Source organism: Bufo bufo, chromosome 8, assembly GCF_905171765.1.
Source record: "Bufo bufo chromosome 8, aBufBuf1.1, whole genome shotgun sequence".
NCBI classification, from domain to species: domain Eukaryota; kingdom Metazoa; phylum Chordata; class Amphibia; order Anura; family Bufonidae; genus Bufo; species Bufo bufo.
This window is the reverse complement of record NC_053396.1, coordinates 210,195,298-210,211,972: the sequence shown is the minus strand read 5'-3', so window position 1 is coordinate 210,211,972 and position 16,675 is coordinate 210,195,298. Positions and strand designations below refer to the sequence as shown.

At 46.1% G+C, this 16,675-nt stretch overlaps 1 protein-coding gene across 3 annotated transcripts; it reads right to left on the bottom strand.

Annotated features, from left to right (window-relative positions):
- Positions 1 to 4,741: 4,741 nt before the first annotated feature.
- CCDC105 (coiled-coil domain containing 105) lies at positions 4,742 to 15,945 on the bottom strand. 3 transcript variants are annotated; one of them, XM_040405249.1, is made up of 9 exons: positions 15,894 to 15,926; positions 14,271 to 14,345; positions 10,493 to 10,935; positions 9,507 to 9,611; positions 9,135 to 9,267; positions 8,884 to 9,038; positions 8,160 to 8,255; positions 7,584 to 7,697; positions 4,742 to 5,006 (listed from the first exon to the last, which is right to left on the bottom strand). In XM_040405249.1, exons 3-9 carry the CDS (start codon positions 10,916 to 10,918, stop codon positions 4,824 to 4,826), a joined length of 1,212 nt encoding a protein of 403 aa, XP_040261183.1. In that variant the 5' UTR covers positions 10,919 to 10,935; positions 14,271 to 14,345; positions 15,894 to 15,926; the 3' UTR covers positions 4,742 to 4,823. The 3 variants fall into 3 exon arrangements, with proteins under 3 accessions (XP_040261183.1, XP_040261182.1, XP_040261181.1); XM_040405248.1 differs by having other exon boundaries at positions 14,288 to 14,345; positions 15,894 to 15,916; XM_040405247.1 differs by lacking the exon at positions 14,271 to 14,345 and having other exon boundaries at positions 15,894 to 15,945.
- Positions 15,946 to 16,675: the final 730 nt, after the last annotated feature.

Below are 16,675 nucleotides of genomic sequence, written 5' to 3'. Positions count from 1 at the left end.
GGCAGACGTAGGAACGGAGGCGCCATCTTTACTGAGGGCGACGGTTTGGACGTCACTTCCGGTCACCATTGCCTAAAAGGGCAAGGTAAGCTTGGAGCATGCGCTGAAGGACAAAGGCGCCATGTTAACTGCTGGCGAAACGGCGTGGTGTACTGTAGAGCTGCTGACATGTGACATGAGCCATCTTGACTCGGTAGTCAATCAACTTTATTAATACCCTGACGCTGTGAACACTCACACCTAATTACAGTTGGCCTAAGGCTTCACTGCCATTTTTATTGCATAACCCCCCAAAATGTCTGTTATGTGATTTGGGTGCAAATTGCATATGATTTATGAGTTGCAAATAAACACCCTTGGGCGCGCTGCCACGGATTCATAGGCTTGTGCAGCTTACATTGAAGTCAATGGCATGTGACCTCAGACCACGTCCACCATCCTCACTGTCCACGTTATGGTATAAAATTTCAGTCTTCTTGTCGTGTGATGGAAGTTGTGTAGCCCCAGACTTTGGCCAGAGACACACCAACGAGTTCAATGCAAGAAACTCGCAGCGTGTGGCAGTGTGAGGTCCCGCTCTGCTCGCCTGACAGGATCGCTCAGCGTTTTATACTGCTTTATAATGCTGTGTATCCCAGTGAGACCTGCCATCTATTCAATGATAGTTTCAACTGTCCCTAATTTGCTGGGACTGTACCTGATTTTCAGAGACAGTCCCAGCAAATTCGAGCTGTCATGGCCAAACTCTGCCCACAGCTGGATTTCTTCCGGATGGGTTTGGGGCGTTCCTGATATGCCCCGATCTTACCAACTAAAATGTTGGTAAGTATGCGATTATACGGATATACAGGGAGTGCAGAATTATTAGGCAAGTTGTATTTTTGAGGATTAATTTTATTATTGAACAACAACCATGTTCTCAATGAACCCAAAAAACTCATTAATATCAAAGCTGAATATTTTTGGTAGTTTTTAGTTTGTTTTTAGTTTTAGCTATTTTAGGGGGATATCTGTGTGTGCAGGTGACTATTACTGTGCATAATTATTAGGCAACTTAACAAAAAACAAATATATACCCATTTCAATTATTTATTTTTACCAGTGAAACCAATATAACATCTCAACATTCACAAATATACATTTCTGACATTCAAAAACAAAACAAAAACAAATCAGTGACCAATATAGCCACCTTTCTTTGCAAGGACACTCAAAAGCCTGCCATCCATGGATTCTGTCAGTGTTTTGATCTGTTCACCATCAACATTGCGTGCAGCAGCAACCACAGCCTCCTAGACACTGTTCAGAGAGGTGTACTGTTTTCCCTCCTTGTAAATCTCACATTTGATGATGGACCACAGGTTCTCAATGGGGTTCAGATCAGGTGAACAAGGAGGCCATGTCATTAGATTTTCTTCTTTTATACCCTTTCTTGCCAGCCACGCTGTGGAGTACTTGGACGCGTGTGATGGAGCATTGTCCTGCATGAAAATCATGTTTTTCTTGAAGGATGCAGACTTCTTCCTGTACCACTGCTTGAAGAAGGTGTCTTCCAGAAACTGGCAGTAGGACTGGGAGTTGAGCTTGACTCCATCCTCAACCCGAAAAGGCCCCACAAGCTCATCTTTGATGATACCAGCCCAAACCAATACTCCACCTCCACCTTGCTGGCGTCTGAGTCGGACTGGAGCTCTCTGCCCTTTACCAATCCAGCCACGGGCCCATCCATCTGGCCCATCAAGACTCACTCTCATTTCATCAGTCCATAAAACCTTAGAAAAATCAGTCTTGAGATATTTCTTGGCCCAGTCTTGACGTTTCAGCTTGTGTGTCTTGTTCGGTGGTGGTCGTCTTTCAGCCTTTCTTACCTTGGCCATGTCTCTGAGTATTGAACACCTTGTGCTTTTGGGCACTCCAGTGATGTTGCAGCTCTGAAATATGGCCAAACTGGTGGCAAGTGGCATCTTGGCAGCTGCACGCTTGACTTTTCTCAGTTCATGGGCAGTTATTTTGCGCCTTGGTTTTTCCACACGCTTCTTGCGACCCTGTTGACTATTTTGAATGAAACGCTTGATTGTTCGATGATCACGCTTCAGAAGCTTTGCAATTTTAAGAGTGCTGCATCCCTCTGCAAGATATCTCACTATTTTTGACTTTTCTGAGCCTGTCAAGTCCTTCTTTTGACCCATTTTGCCAAAGGAAAGGAAGTTGCCTAATAATTATGCACACCTGATATAGGGTGTTGATGTCATAAGACCACACCCCTTCTCATTACAGAGATGCACATCACCTAATATGCTTAATTGGTAGTAGGCTTTCGAGCCTATACAGCTTGGAGTAAGACAACATGCATAAAGAGGATGATGTGGTCAAAATACTCATTTGCCTAATAATTCTGCACGCAGTGTAGTGCTGTCGGTGTAGTTCATTAGATTCCAGGACTATCAGCGTCACACAGCATTATACATCAGTATAAGGCCTCATGCACACGACCGTATTTTGTTTCCGTGTCCGATCCGTTTTTTTTTGCGGATAGGATGCGGACCCATTCATTTCAATGGGTCCGCAAAAAACGCGGACAGCACACCGTGTGCTGTATGCATCAGTATGTCCGTTCCGTTGCTCCGACAAAAAAATAGTGCATGTCCTAGTTTGCGGACAAGGATAGGCATCATTACAATGGATCCGCAAAAAAACGGATGCCATATGGAACGGCCGTGTGTGATACTGCCAGAGGAGCAGAGGTCGGAACGGGACCTGTCACTGAGCTCCTCGCATTGAGCTTGCTCTTGTGTGACTGTCTGGCCTTATTGGTGTGTAGTCGTGCGACTAATGTATCTGTACTGGCTCTGATTTCTCAACACAGGACAGGGAGAATTGTCATGGGGACTCGCCGGTTTAGAATGCTAACATTTTTTCATTTATTGATTTTTTTATTTATATTTATGGCGGGTGCTAATTGTTCCTTAAGGCTACATTCACAGAATCGTTAAAAATGGCCGTCACACAGTTATTAGGGCTATTCACATGGCCGTTTATTTAACAGCCACTCAATACCAGCTATACAAAAATAGGCCATGAGGGTTATCCTTCTCTTAGGGCTCTTTTACACGAGCGGATCCCGTGCGTGGAATCCGCTGCGTGAAAGAGAGCCAAGCCTCGTTCCGGACAGCAGAGACACGGAGCAGTAACATGATTGATGATGCTCCATGCCTCTCTGAGACCTTTTTACTACAAAATCACAGTGAGGGCTCATGCACACGAACGTATTTTTTTTCCCATTTCCGTTCCGTTTTTTGTGTGGACCTTATGTGGAACCATTCACTTCAATGGGTCCGCAAAAAAAAAAAACTGAGATCACTCCGTGTGCATTCAGTTTCTGTTTGTCCGCAAAAAAGTAATGCATGTCCTATTATTGTCCGCATTACGGACAAGGATAGGACTGTTCTATGAAGGGCCAGCTGTTCCGTTCCGCAAAATACGGAATGCGTCATAATAGAAGTCTATAGGCTGCAAAATGGATCGGTTCCGTTTCCGTTATGCAGGGGAGTCCTGCACTTTTCGAAACAAAAAATACCGGCCAAGTTAAGCCACACCCCAAAGGGCTGGTTGTGGGGGCGTGGCTTAACACAGGATGTTAAGGGGGTCCTGTAGTTTGTTTAAACTGATGATCTATCCTCTGGATAGATCATCAGCTTCTGATCGGCGGAAGTCCGTCACCTGTTTGAGAAGGCTGCGGCGCTCCAGCAGCGCCGCAGCCTTCTCACTGTTTACCGCAAGCCCAGTGACATCACGACTAGTATCAACTGGCCTGGGCGCAGCTGAGCTCTGTTCACTTGAATGGAGCTTAGCCGCGCCCAGGCCAGTTGATACTAGTTGTGACGTCACTGGGCCTGCAGTAAACAGTGAGAAGGCCGCGGCGCTCCTTGAGCGCCGCTGCCTTCCTCAAACAGCTGATCGGCGGGGGTCCCGGACCCCCGCCGATCAGAAGCTGATGATCTATCCAGAGGATGTGAATGGGATGATCAGATGCTGATGATCTATCCATAGAAGTGAATGGGAGCGCACCGCACTTGCATGGCCACAGCTCCCATTCATTTCTATGGGGCCGACGGAAATAGCTGAGCCAGCGCTTGCCTATTTTCGGCGGCCCCATTGAAATGAATGGAGGGCGGCTGCGCACTTTTTAGGGCTCCGTTCTCTGTGTATCAGACAATGGGGCATATGGGAATAGCTCTTTAATAATGTCCCCCACTAAAAATAATACCCCCATTAGTGCTCCCCAGTTAGAATAATGCCTTATTTGTGCGCCCCAGAATTAATAATGACGGATCTCAATACCGGAAAATAGAAACGCTAGTGTGAAAGTAGGCTAAGGTTTATACTTTCTACAGGGAAGCGTGCACTTGGCGAGTGACCATCGCAGAAGATTCCAGAAGAAAACCTCCTGCATGGAGCATTTATTTCTTTTGAATGGACGCCATGCAGTACCACATTTCTCCTGCAGTGGCCGCTGCTTCCTCTGGCGCTGACAGCTGATTGCCGGGAGTTTCAGCTTCCGGAGCCGCTGCGGTTTGGTGATTGACAGCAGGTCCCGCTTTACAGAACAGGTCGGCCAGATGAAAAATACACAAATCACTAGGTCATCAGTTTTTTTGTTTTTTTGTTAATGCATTGATTGACAAGTTCCTGTGATCATTCAGTACATGACACAAACCCAGATTTTTATTGACTTCTCGCTCCTCGTGCACCGGGTAGATATGACCGGCAGTCTTATACAGCCTGCTCCCAGCGTTTAGTTTTTGTCTGGCATTGCCCCTCTCTCACAGGCACAGCCTCTCTCTTCGGCCCTTGGCGCTCCTCGCCCGCAGTCTCGCAGCCTCTCGGTCGATGCTCTCTCCTCGCAGCTTGTTCTCCTGATCATTCTTTAATGTTGACTGGGTGTAATGTAAGAGGCCAATTCTATCGCGGTTCTTATCGAGAGACTTCTGCAAGGACGCAGTGCCCTAAGAGAGCAGGACGGCAGGTAAACAAGGGGTTAATGTGATCCCAAGTGCAGTAGGAAGTGGGACGTCCGCTGCATCGATACTGATATTCCAAAAAGTGTAGGGAGATATCCCCATATAGTATAAAGGTGCTCAGAACATCTGTCAGCCCCTTAATAACGGAGTCCGCCATATGTCCGGTAAGGCTCTGTTCACATTGTATATTGAGCCCTTTGTTTTCATTGATCTCAGGAAAGCCCTCATTACATGCGTCAAGTGTATCCGTAGGAGCTCATTCTCCTGACAGAAGCCAAAAGAGCGTCCCTTTGGCCTCCATTGGGCTGGTGTACGTCGGTATGTACATACTGACCAACATTCTTCTTGATAAATTAAGGGCATTTAAGCCCCTACCCAGGAACGCCTCAAACCAGCCTTGGATCTCCCACCTATGGGTGTGGCTCACGTAAACCCTGCTCATTATTATTTTTTTGGCCCAAGACAGCCTGAATTTGCCGGGATTGTTTCTGAAAATTAGGTGCAATCCCTGGAAATTCAGGACTGTTGGCCACTACTTATGCCTAGAAAAGCACAGCTGACTATGCTCTTCTATGCAGAGACTTCCCACCAATCGCAGGAGTCAACAGGTGACGTATACCAGTGTATGCATAGGTCGGTATCATTCATTGGAGGCGTACGTTGGTCAATACTGCCAAGGTAGATGTCTGATGGGAGGCTCAGATGTGATGTGAACAGAGCCTAAGTGTCACGGTGCGGTTCACCGTGACGTGGATTTCCGTGCAGGCTGGCTGCACGCCTTTTGTGTACTGGCTGCGGTGTTCCATGCAGGCTGGTTGCTTTTCGCTGCGTGCTGGCTGCGGTATCTTGTGTGTTCCTGCCCGTGTTTGTGCATGTACCCCCTTTAGCTGTATTGTCTCCCTGTGGGTATTCAGGTCTGTTGCGCTCTTGCGTACTGGCTGCGGTGTTACGTGCATGCTGGAGGTCCTGCATCGCAGCTAGGTAGGCTGCGGTTTCTGGTTACACCTGACCTGATTTGGTACCTTCCCGTTTTGGTTCTGCTGGGGTTAATCTCTCCGGTTCAGTTCCTGGGTGTGTACTTTCAGGTGCGCTCGTTAGGCTGCTATTTCTGCCTTTGAGCGTGGAGTGTTGAGGTCAGTCGTTAGTCAGTCTGTCTTTGCCATGTCTTGTGGGTGTTTCACCCTTGTGCTCTGTTAGGTCTGTCTATGTTTGTCAGGTTTTGCCCTTTGCTGCTGACCCAAGGGGTCTGGTCATCTACGTCTCGGTATGTGCCGTCTGGTTCTGCATTGTTGTCTTCTGTCCTGTACCATGCTATGTCCTGTACCATGCTATGTCCTGTACCATGCTATGTCTTGTACCATGCTATGTCCTGTACCATGCTATGTCTTGTACCATGCTATGTCCTGTACCATGCTATGTCTTGTACCATGCTATGTCTTGAACCATGCTTTGTTTCTGTCCTGTATTTGTTCGCCTAGCAGTGCGTAACTGCGTCTGATAGCCTAGCAGAGCTTATCTGCGTCTGTTCCTGTTCATGTCTGTTCCATGTTCCTGTTATTGTCTGTCTAGCAGTCCTTACTGCTTTTAGTATTCCGTTCATGTCTGCTTCTGTTCTTGTCAGTCCATGTCCGCCTTCAGAAGAGGGTTCCTGTGTTCCCCGGAGGGGGAATGCCCATTCTCTGCCTTGCTATGCCTTGTCTGTCTCTATGTCTGTTTTGTACCATGCCATGCCTTGCTCATATACTGTCGGTACCTTGTCTGGTATCTCCTTGCCACCGGCTCCTGCTGCCACTGACTTGGTTTACGTTCTAGAGTAGCCCCTGGCAACTACCATGGCTGAAGTCTATCCTCACCACCAGAGGCGCTAGTGAAGACCTGGTGTTGCTTAGTTACGCCCCTCCAGAGTATTGCTAGTCAGTGGCGCAGTGGGTTCTCACCCACTGATCTGGTTCAGTACATTGAGGTCTTCTAATTATGTCATTGTCACGTGTATTGGTTCCTTTGTATGTTTATGTGTTCCGTGGTCCCTTGCCTGTTTTACCTTGTCCAGCTCGTATGTCGCCCCGGAGGTCCTCCTGGGGACATCCGGCACGTGACACTAAGGAGGTGGTCAGCTGGACTCTATTCCTTCTGATTCCCGCGCCATGCAAGTAATCTGCTGCCAGACATCTCTATCTCCCTTGACAATAGAAAAGTTCTAACATGTCCACCCTCATCTGACCCATGTACTTTAGCTGATCGACTGACTCCATTGAAATCATCACGTTTGGCCATTATTTAGCAAATGTGTGGCCATCTTATGGACATATGGATAGACTTTTACGCCAAGGTTCAGATGAAAAATATTGCATGTTAGGCCACGCCCTTTTCCCACTAAGCCACACCCCTTTCCGTCTCAGCCCCTCCTCTGGTCGGGCTAGGTGTTGTGGATTTTTTTATTTTTATTAGATGTTTGGCCCATTTTACAAGATTTAGGCACAATCCAATTTTTATGAAGAATATTAAAGGGGTTTTCTGTTTAATATAAGGCAGGGCAGATCCCTTTAATAGGCCGTACTGTACCTGTATGATGAGCGTGCTCTCTGGGAGCTGGGTTCCGGGATGCCTCTGAAGGACTCTCACTAATGGACGATCTAAACGTTCTCGTGTGGAGAGATCCAGACTGGAGACCGGGCCCTATAAATGTGGACAAAAAGTAGCTACAAACTCAGTCCGCATTTCTTGTAAGCGCGCTCACTATTTCCGTAACACCCCATTGACTATAACAGAGGGTACAATGTGTACTCTCACGATTTTTCCACCTATTTCACTCTGCCGCTGCAAGATTTAAAAAAATCATCATATAATGTTAAAAATATCTTAAATTAAAGCTCCCGATGTGTAGGGCATGCGCAGTGAACAGAGGTGTACTCCGCTCGGCTTCATGTGCATGCATATGATGTGCTAAAGATGAGACCAGACTCCTCTTCCGGTTCTTCATTTGCTGAACTTTGCAGGTCCAGACAGGTTTGGGATCCTAAACCCCAGCTGCCTAATGGCATGCTGGTGGTTTAATGGACCCAAACCAAGCGACGGGTTCCCTTTAATACCCCACACCCAGACTGCTGTGATAATGGGGAGTTGGGCATGGATACTAACCAGCTGTAACTGGTAACCGGCCTCCATCTCATCGTGAATTCTCTGCTGCCTTTGCATCATGTTCTTCACATCTCCAGAAGTCAATGTTAAATCCTCCTAAAATACAAAGTCAAGAGCATTTCTAATGGCCGGGGTTTGCTGTCCATTTCATCTACATTATTATGTATTTACGGGACTTCAAAGGGGGTTTCCAAGTGCATTGGTGCCCGCAACATATAGTAGATGATAAGATGCCCTCCCAGTATACTCACTTTTTAGAAATTTTTACATAGGGGGATCTAGGGTTCAGTGATGGTATTCCTTTAATATCCCTGGTGCTCTAGAGTGGTTTACTGGCTAATACCTGGTATCTCTTTAGGTCTGTGTTGGGGAAGGGATTGACATTTATGATCCATTGTGGTTATGGGTTATTATCTAAAAACCCACCGCTCTAATGTTTACGGTGGTTTGGGTTGGTGAAGGGGTTTGTCAGAGTCGTTTTGGACATACATGTTCTCTTGCCTCCTCCTCATTCTTGAATCGGTTCCTGTATTGATGACTTCACAAATATAATAGCTGTGGTAACCGGTAGTTGAGGGGACCTTGTATCTTATGAAGTAGTAAGATTGTGCCCAACCATAAAGTAGGAGTGCAAGCACCAAAAATGGGAGTAGAAGGGATCTAGCAGCATACTTGTTTGACTTGTATGGACACTGATGGTTCACATTACTGCACATCATGTTACCCAGATGCGGGCGCTCTCCTCCGCCTTCTTGCACAGCGCTTGGGTCACAGTTTCTTTCAGCTCTCGGCGGTCCTCCGGTTTCTGCCAATTAGGAGGTTGCGTGTTTCGGAATTTTTCAGATGTGACCAGAGCATTGCCGATAGCCACCTGACAATCTATTTAAGGATAACGGTAAAGAAAAAACATTAAACATAGAGAAAGTCATAAAAAAGGAATTTCTTGGTTTCCTTTTTCAATGTGCATCCCGGTACCTGTGTTTTCAGGACCCAGCAGCTTATTGCCACCAACTTGCTCTCGACATCGGGCGTTCTCACCGATAATGTCCAAGACCCGTCCCTTTTCTTTACAAGAATCTAGGAGCTTCTGACGGTGTGAGTAGAGAACCTGAAAGACCGGAAGAAAATAGAGTCATATGCAAGAAGGGTCAATACTATGAGGACCATTCAATACAAAGCCTATAGTGCGAAACATCTTGGTGTCCATACAAAGACTATACTACCTGACCACCAAGAAGCAAGAATTACTCCGTAACCATCTATTAAAACCTAGAGGGAAGACATATGATGGAAGTGGACAACAAATAAGCAAATCCTACTGAGAATAAATTCCACGTATAGAGTGACCTGGAGCTGCCTCGAGATTTGATGTAGCTGATTCTCCGAATGTCTCTTCAGGTCATGAAGTCCTTTCTTCTCTTCTTGTAAAAGATGATCAACTTTATCAGGATACTGAAAGCAAAGAAGCGTTAGTGACAGACTACAAAAAAAGTCTCCCACATCTATGAAGCCAAGATCTGTTTTATGCATCTTATAGTTTCGATTTTGGGACTTCTAGGGATCTGTTCAGCTAGGAGAGCATTAGGTTGGACACTGTCGTTGGATTATAAGGGCAGGCTGACAGTTGGTGCTATACATTATTTCAACTTGGGTGGAAGTCAGGACTTTGTGCCCCACGACCATAGACTATGCTGGCCATGTTTTTTATGGGCTTCTCTTAGGCCCATAAACGGTATGGACCTTCCCTACACCCCATACCATGACAGAGAAAATTATTCCTACTTAAGCAAGTTTTAGGGGATTTGTCTCTATGGATTTAGGCTCATCCATTATGCTGTTAGGTAAATATTGGAGATGTATATTACATTACTACAGCCATCACTTGGCATTGTACATGGGAATCTCCAGAATTGGATACAACTGCTCTACCATCGAAACCTCATCCATGATCAGATGTGTAGTTCTCAAGTTAATTCCAGAGACAGTCTGCAGCTCAGTAACTAAGAGCAGTGAGAACCTCAATGGTCTTGTTTTATGAGCTTTCACTTTACAATCACTGGTGACAAGGACAGCAAGGATTTACTGACTGGTGTGGTGGTATCCTATGGGTATGCCATGTTGGAAGTCACTGAGCTCTACAGTGCAACCTATAATACTGCTAAGGCGCATTTGCTGATTACGGTGCTAATGATAAAGCAGGTTTTCCATGAAAGTTTGATGTTCAGAGAGTAACTCCAGCCATAATCCCTATTGAATCTACAAAAAGGGGAGACGTTTCATAGACTATTATATTACACCATCTTTATCCAGTAGATTGAGTAATGATCTCTCACCCTCTCGCTCATGGGCCTTGTGCTACGCAGATGAGTAGTCTCGTTATTCGTCAGGATGTCTCTTCTAGTATTAACATGGGATCTTTCTAGTGTGCTCCTCTGTTTTTGCAGTCTATGGATATGGTGGTTCATCTCGCACAAGGCTTGTCTCAGAATGGACATTGAGGTTCGGGTTTCTCTCATGTACCCGCGGGCGTAAGTATTGCATGTGTCGATAATTAGGTCTCGGTTGAAGGGGGGAGGTGTAGGGTGCTCTCTCCTGATACTCTTCATCTGGGTCTTCTCACCTTCTGATCTCATCTTATCTTTGGTACTTGCATTGGGAGGAAGACAAGAAAATGGCCGTATCCTAAGATCCTTTGCCAGGAAGATGGTCTTATAAGAGGCATCTCGCCAGGTGGCCGATCCCACAGAGATTTCCGCCATGAGGTGGTCAGAGAGTCCTGGATTACAAAAATAAAATGAGCAGGTCACAAAAGAGAATATCTTTCATAAAGTTCAGGAATGCAGAATTAGGAATCTGACAGTAATATCTCTCATCATGGAGCCCCATAAGAGACCTCTGAATGGGCCACAACTAAGAGCTCTGCCATTTGTACGCAGACTATTTTTTATTTAAAGTTAAAGGTTTTGCCCAGCTAATTCAGTGGTTTTAATGGTGTAAAATAATAGTATAAGTCATACTCCCCTTTACCAATCCCCTGTTGTCCCATTCTGCCGGTCTATCTGGTCCTACTTGACACAACCACTCAACTAATCACTGGCCTCATCGATCATGTGCTCAACATGCAAGTATCACCTCTGAGGCCAATCGTTTGCTGCATCTTTCATATGAATGATTGATGCGGCAGAGGATTAATGATGAGTAATGCTTATTTCTTTTTATTTTATGCCCTTTTCTGCATTTAAGCAACTTTCTTAAAAAGTCCTAGAAACGGTATAGTTCTTGCTATATGCAGTCACCACTAGGGGGAGCTAATGTGGATGGTAATGAACTCAATGGGAGCTGTATGTGTGTGTATGCAGTAAGCTCTCCCTAGTATTCGCTGCAGATAACTTCGTTGGCAGTGTCACGGCAAGCAGGGGAGCAAGTTCAGTGCCAAGCCACCCCTTCCCCCACCATGGGCCCCATGTCCAACCTGTTTGGTAGGTAGGGCCTTGGCCTGCAGAGTGATAAAAGAGACTGTAATGTTATTGTAAGGGCAAATGCCCATCGATAGACGTTATAATTGGTTGTCCTACCTCTCCAGGATCTGAGTAATAGTCTGCCACCTTTGGATCTTTAACTTTAGGGAAACTACAACTCCCAGCAGGCTTAGGTTGCAGATCACTTAGGAATATCATGGAATATTGGCACCCAGTGCCGTAGCCATATTGGTCACAGTTGCGAATGAGGCCCAGAGGCCCCCTCACCACACAGTTGCCTTCCATGTCCCCTCCCTGCTCTCCTCTGTATGATCAGTGCATGGAGGAAACCAGAAGACCACTGACCTCTTCACTGTCTTAGACCACCAGGTAAATTAACATCCTTACAGGAATCCTTACATTAACTCCTCCGCTGCCCAAGACCCCCCGGAATACTGTGATTAATACCTTCAATGTCCAAGACCATGAGTAGTACTGGAATTAACTCCTTTACTATCCTAAACAGCCAGGTATACTGAGATTAACCGGTTCACTACCAGAGATTGTCGTTAAAGGGGTTTTCCGAAAAGAAAAAAAAAAGTCCACAGGATGGGTCATGAGTATCTGATCAGTGGGGGTCCGACACCCAGGACCCTCGACGATCAGCTTTTTCAGAATGCAGTGGCGCTCCTGTGAGAGCGCTGTCACCTCCATTCTGGTTTTCCTAGGCCAGTGACAACCTGTTCGTCGGTATCATGGACTAGGAGCAGCTCAGCGCCTTACACATAAAAGGGGCTGAGCTGCAATACCTAGCACAGCCGCTATACAATGTGCTTGGTTGAGAGCGCCGCTGCCTCCTCAAAACAGCTGTTGGGCAGGGGTCCCGGGTGTTGGACCCCCACGATCGGATACCGATGACCTATCCTTAGGATAGGTCATCAGTAAAAAGAAAAAAATCTCGGAAAACCCCTTTAACTTTTTCACTGCCCTAAATGACCAGAGTTGCTGAGACTAACGCCTTTACTGCAGTAACATAGTAACATAGTACATAAGGCCGAAAAAAGACATTTGTCCATCCAGTTCGGCCTGTTATCCTGCAAGTTGATCCAGAGGAAGGCCAAAAACCCTGTGAGGTAGAAGCCAATTTTCTCCACTTTAGGGGAATAAAAAATTCCTTCCCGACTGCAATCATGCAATCAGAATAACTCCCTGGATCAACGACCCCTCTCTAGTAGCTATAGCCTGTAATATTATTAAGCTCCAGAAATACATCCAGGCCACCCCCAGACGCCCACCTCTCCTGAGATACAGAGGGATTATTTCCAGCGACGTCGCCCCAGTTATGGGCAGGCTGCCGCCAGCAATGATGGAGATAAGTGGGTTGGGGCAAGCTGTACTTTTACACCTCGGCCCACGAGCCTTTCTTTAGCTACGCTCCTGTGCACACTAATACACGGCTGTACTTGGTCTGCAGACAATCTTGTGAAATACTGTCTAGACTCAAGCATTGCTGCCGTGTCATATCCTTTGGCCATAGTAATAAGTAGGTAGCCAGACTGGGCGTGCGCCAAGAACACAATGAAAGTCATATCGTCCAGACGTGAAGTAACTCCACCGACAAAGGGAAAGCTCTAATAAAGCCAGACGTAAAGTAACCAACGAAAGAGGACAGCACTTCTAAAGCCGGGGGTAAGGTTACTCTACCGACAGAGGAAACACTTATAAAGCCAGACGTAAAGTTACTCCCCCGACATAGGACAGCACTTATAAAGCCAGGCGTAAAGTTACTCCCCCGACATAGGACAGCACTTATAAAGCCAGGCGTAAAGTTACTCCACCGACAAAGGGAAAGCACTTATAAAGCCAGAAGTAAAGTAACCAATGAAAGAGGACAGCACTTATAAAGCCGGGGGTAAGGTTACTCTACCGACAGAGGAAACCCTTATAAAGCCGGGCGTAAAGTTACTCTACCGACAGAGGAAACATTTATAAAGCCAGACGTGAAATTACTCTACCGACAGAGATAACATTTATAAAGCCAGACGTGAAGTTACTCCACCGACAGAGATAACATTTATAAAGCCAGACGTAAAGTTACTCCCCCGACAGAGGAAGCACTTATTAAGCCAGGTGTAAAGTTACTCCCCCGATATAGGACAGTACTTATAAAGCCAGGCGTAAAGTAACTCCCCCGACAAAGGGAAAACACTTATAAAGTCAGACATAAAGTTACTCCACCGACAGAGATAACATTTATAAAGCCAGACGTGAAGTTACTCCACCGACAGAGATAACATTTATAAAGCCAGACGTGAAGTTACTCCACCGACAGAGGCCAGCACTTATAAAGCCAGACGTAAAGTTACTCCACCGACAGAGGACAGCACTTATAAAGCCAGACGTAAAGTTACTCCACCGACAGAGGACAGCACTTATAACGCCAGACATAAAATAACTCCCCCCGACAGATGACAGCCATATGTTTGACAAATGATTCATGCTTGCACAAAGACCTGCCCCAGGAACCATACAAGATCACCCAATTTTTGGCGGGGCTTACATAAACCCTTTGTATAATATGCACAGACCTGCACTCCTTGGAACAGGTAACTTCTCAACAAGGACTACACCTTCCTTTCTTCCTACCACCAACCTCTTGCTTGCACTCACAAATGGCCGAGACCTCTGTGCGTTCCGTCCTCTCCTTCTTCTTCTGTCCTCCCCCGATCTGCAGGCACAGGGTCAGGATGAGCATAAACCCTGCCTGGGGTAGCCCAAACTTGCAGGGACTGTCTCTGAAACCTACCGTCTCTGCAAATTTGGGACTGTTGGCAAATATGCACATGTGATGGGTTGCCAAATGAGGTGAAGATGTAAATACAGTGATCCGTATGTAATCCTTCATCAGCCTATCAGAGCTAATGTATAGGGGAACAATTACGGAAACTAAAGGATAAGCTGTTTCTGTTGCCCATAGCAACCAATCAAAGCACAGCTTTCAATTTGTATTCTGCTCTTGGAAAATGAAAGCTGTGATGTGATTGGTTGCTATTGGCAACAAGGACATGGGGCACGGACACACAAGGCCGGATTTATCAAGACCCGCCATTCTTGATATTCCCCGGTACTGCCAGAGGATGAGAAATAGGTGTCGTCATAAATTAGGCACATCCTCCAGTAGTCTGTGCACCTAAACAGAAATCTAGATCCGCTCAGCGCTACCGTAGATTTCTGGCTTAATTTGCGACAGAAAACTGTCATGAATGAAGATAAATTAGCGGCGGCTGCCGGCCACGCCCCCTGTAGGAAAAGTGGCGAGAGCGGCGTAAAAACTGGGAGATGAGACTATTTTTAAATAGTTTCAAACACGTAGGGGGTCCGTTATTAAGAGCGGCGCTGGCCTCCACATAACTTCAGGGCATCCACTGCCGGTCTAAATCTACGTCGGCTCCCTTGCTGGCTTAAATTTAGACCATTTTTTACACCCAAAACAGGCGTAGAATATGATAAATTAGACCTGGCGTGAGCGGGGAAAAGACGCAGATTGTGGCGCAAATAATATTAGAGACACACAAGAGATATGAGCCGGATAGATATACATGAGATGGAGAGATTGGTATTATGTAAGGAGATAAAAGATAGGTAAAAATAAAAAATCTGCAGCACTCTCATAAAGTAAAAAGGTAAAAAAAAGACCACATGGGTGAAAAAAAAACTCCTCTTTTTTTACCTTTTTACTTTATGAGAGTCCTGGTAATTTTTTTAATTTTTTTATTATTTGGACTATAGTCCCAGTCCTTTAGGCTAGGTCTACACGACGACATATGTCGCGCGACACATAGGGCACAACTACACTGCAACATGTGTCTCGTGACAATTTTTATAATGATAGTCTATGGCGTCGCACTGTGATATGCGACTGCGACGCGACAGTCGCAGAAAAATCCATTTGACCATGCGACACCATAGACTATTATTATGAAAAAATCGCAGCGCGATATTGGTGCAACAAAATGTGGTCGTGTAGACCTAGCCTTAGGCTCGCACCTCTGTTATTTTCGGTTACTTTGTTCCGGTGCTGCCATTCTTCGATAGATGAATATTAGATAGATGCAGAGAAGAATGGTTTCTGCAGGAATGATCCTCTACAAGAAGAGAACAATAAATATAGAAGACAGTGTAATGTCCGTCACATAAAGGTCCGGTCTGCGCCTGGTCTTGTCATAGAGGTGTCTGCAGAGTATCACTGGATATAACATATCGCACGTCTTCTTACCTAGTTTGTCCTGTGTAGATGGCTCTGATCTGGCCGGTCACATTAGTTAGTCTCTGTCTCTCCGCCCTGTCTCTCGCAGTCTGTATGTGTGTCTCTCAGGATACAGTTACTATGTACAGTGTCTCGTGTTCTCTCCCTATTGAGTTCCCTTTATCACAATGTCACAGTGTAACAAAGCCGCTCCTCACCCTTTCACCCTGCAGGATCCTCAGCACAAGGTCACACACTGTGAAGGTTACTGGTTGAGTACGCTCCCCTCCCCTGCTAGCCACCAAGGCTACCCCCATAGTGACTATGGAGGTAGCCTCGGCAATCACCTGTACCCATTCAGCAACTGGTGCAGCCTGATAACATAACTAGAGGGATGTTTTTGGGGTTAAAGGGGTTCTGAGATATTTTAACTGATTGGTTGAGGTCCGATACCCAGGCCTCCCGCTGATCAGTTGCCTTCTCACAGCGTTCCCTAAGCCATTGTATAGCGGTTATGCAAAAGCAAGCATAACCGCTATACAATGTACGGCGCTGTGATTGGTGAGCAGGGAGAAGGCTGCGGGGCTCACAGGAGCACTGATACCTTCTGAAACAGCTGATCGGTGGGGGTCCCGACTGTCAGTCCACCACCGATCAGATACTGATGACCTATCCAGAGGATAAGTCATCAGGTAAAATATCTCAGAAAAACCCTTTAAGGCCTCCTGCACACGACCGTTTTTTTTTTAAGGTCCGCAAAAACGGGGTCCGTTTTTCCGTGATCCGTGACCCGTGACCGTTTTTTCGTCCGT

Bases quoted from the DNA above. Each gene is read 5' to 3' on its own strand.
- CCDC105 (XM_040405247.1), bottom strand. From the start codon at position 10,918: ATGGCGGAAATCTCTGTGGGATCGGCCACCTGGCGAGATGCCTCTTAT. The intron at 9,039-9,134 runs GTACCGGGATGC...ATCCTTAAATAG, and splicing joins GCTGGGTCCTGAAAACACAG to ATTGTCAGGTGGCTATCGGC. The intron at 5,007-7,583 runs GTACAGTACGGC...CTGCTCTCTTAG, and splicing joins AGAGCACGCTCATCATACAG to GGCACTGCGTCCTTGCAGAA.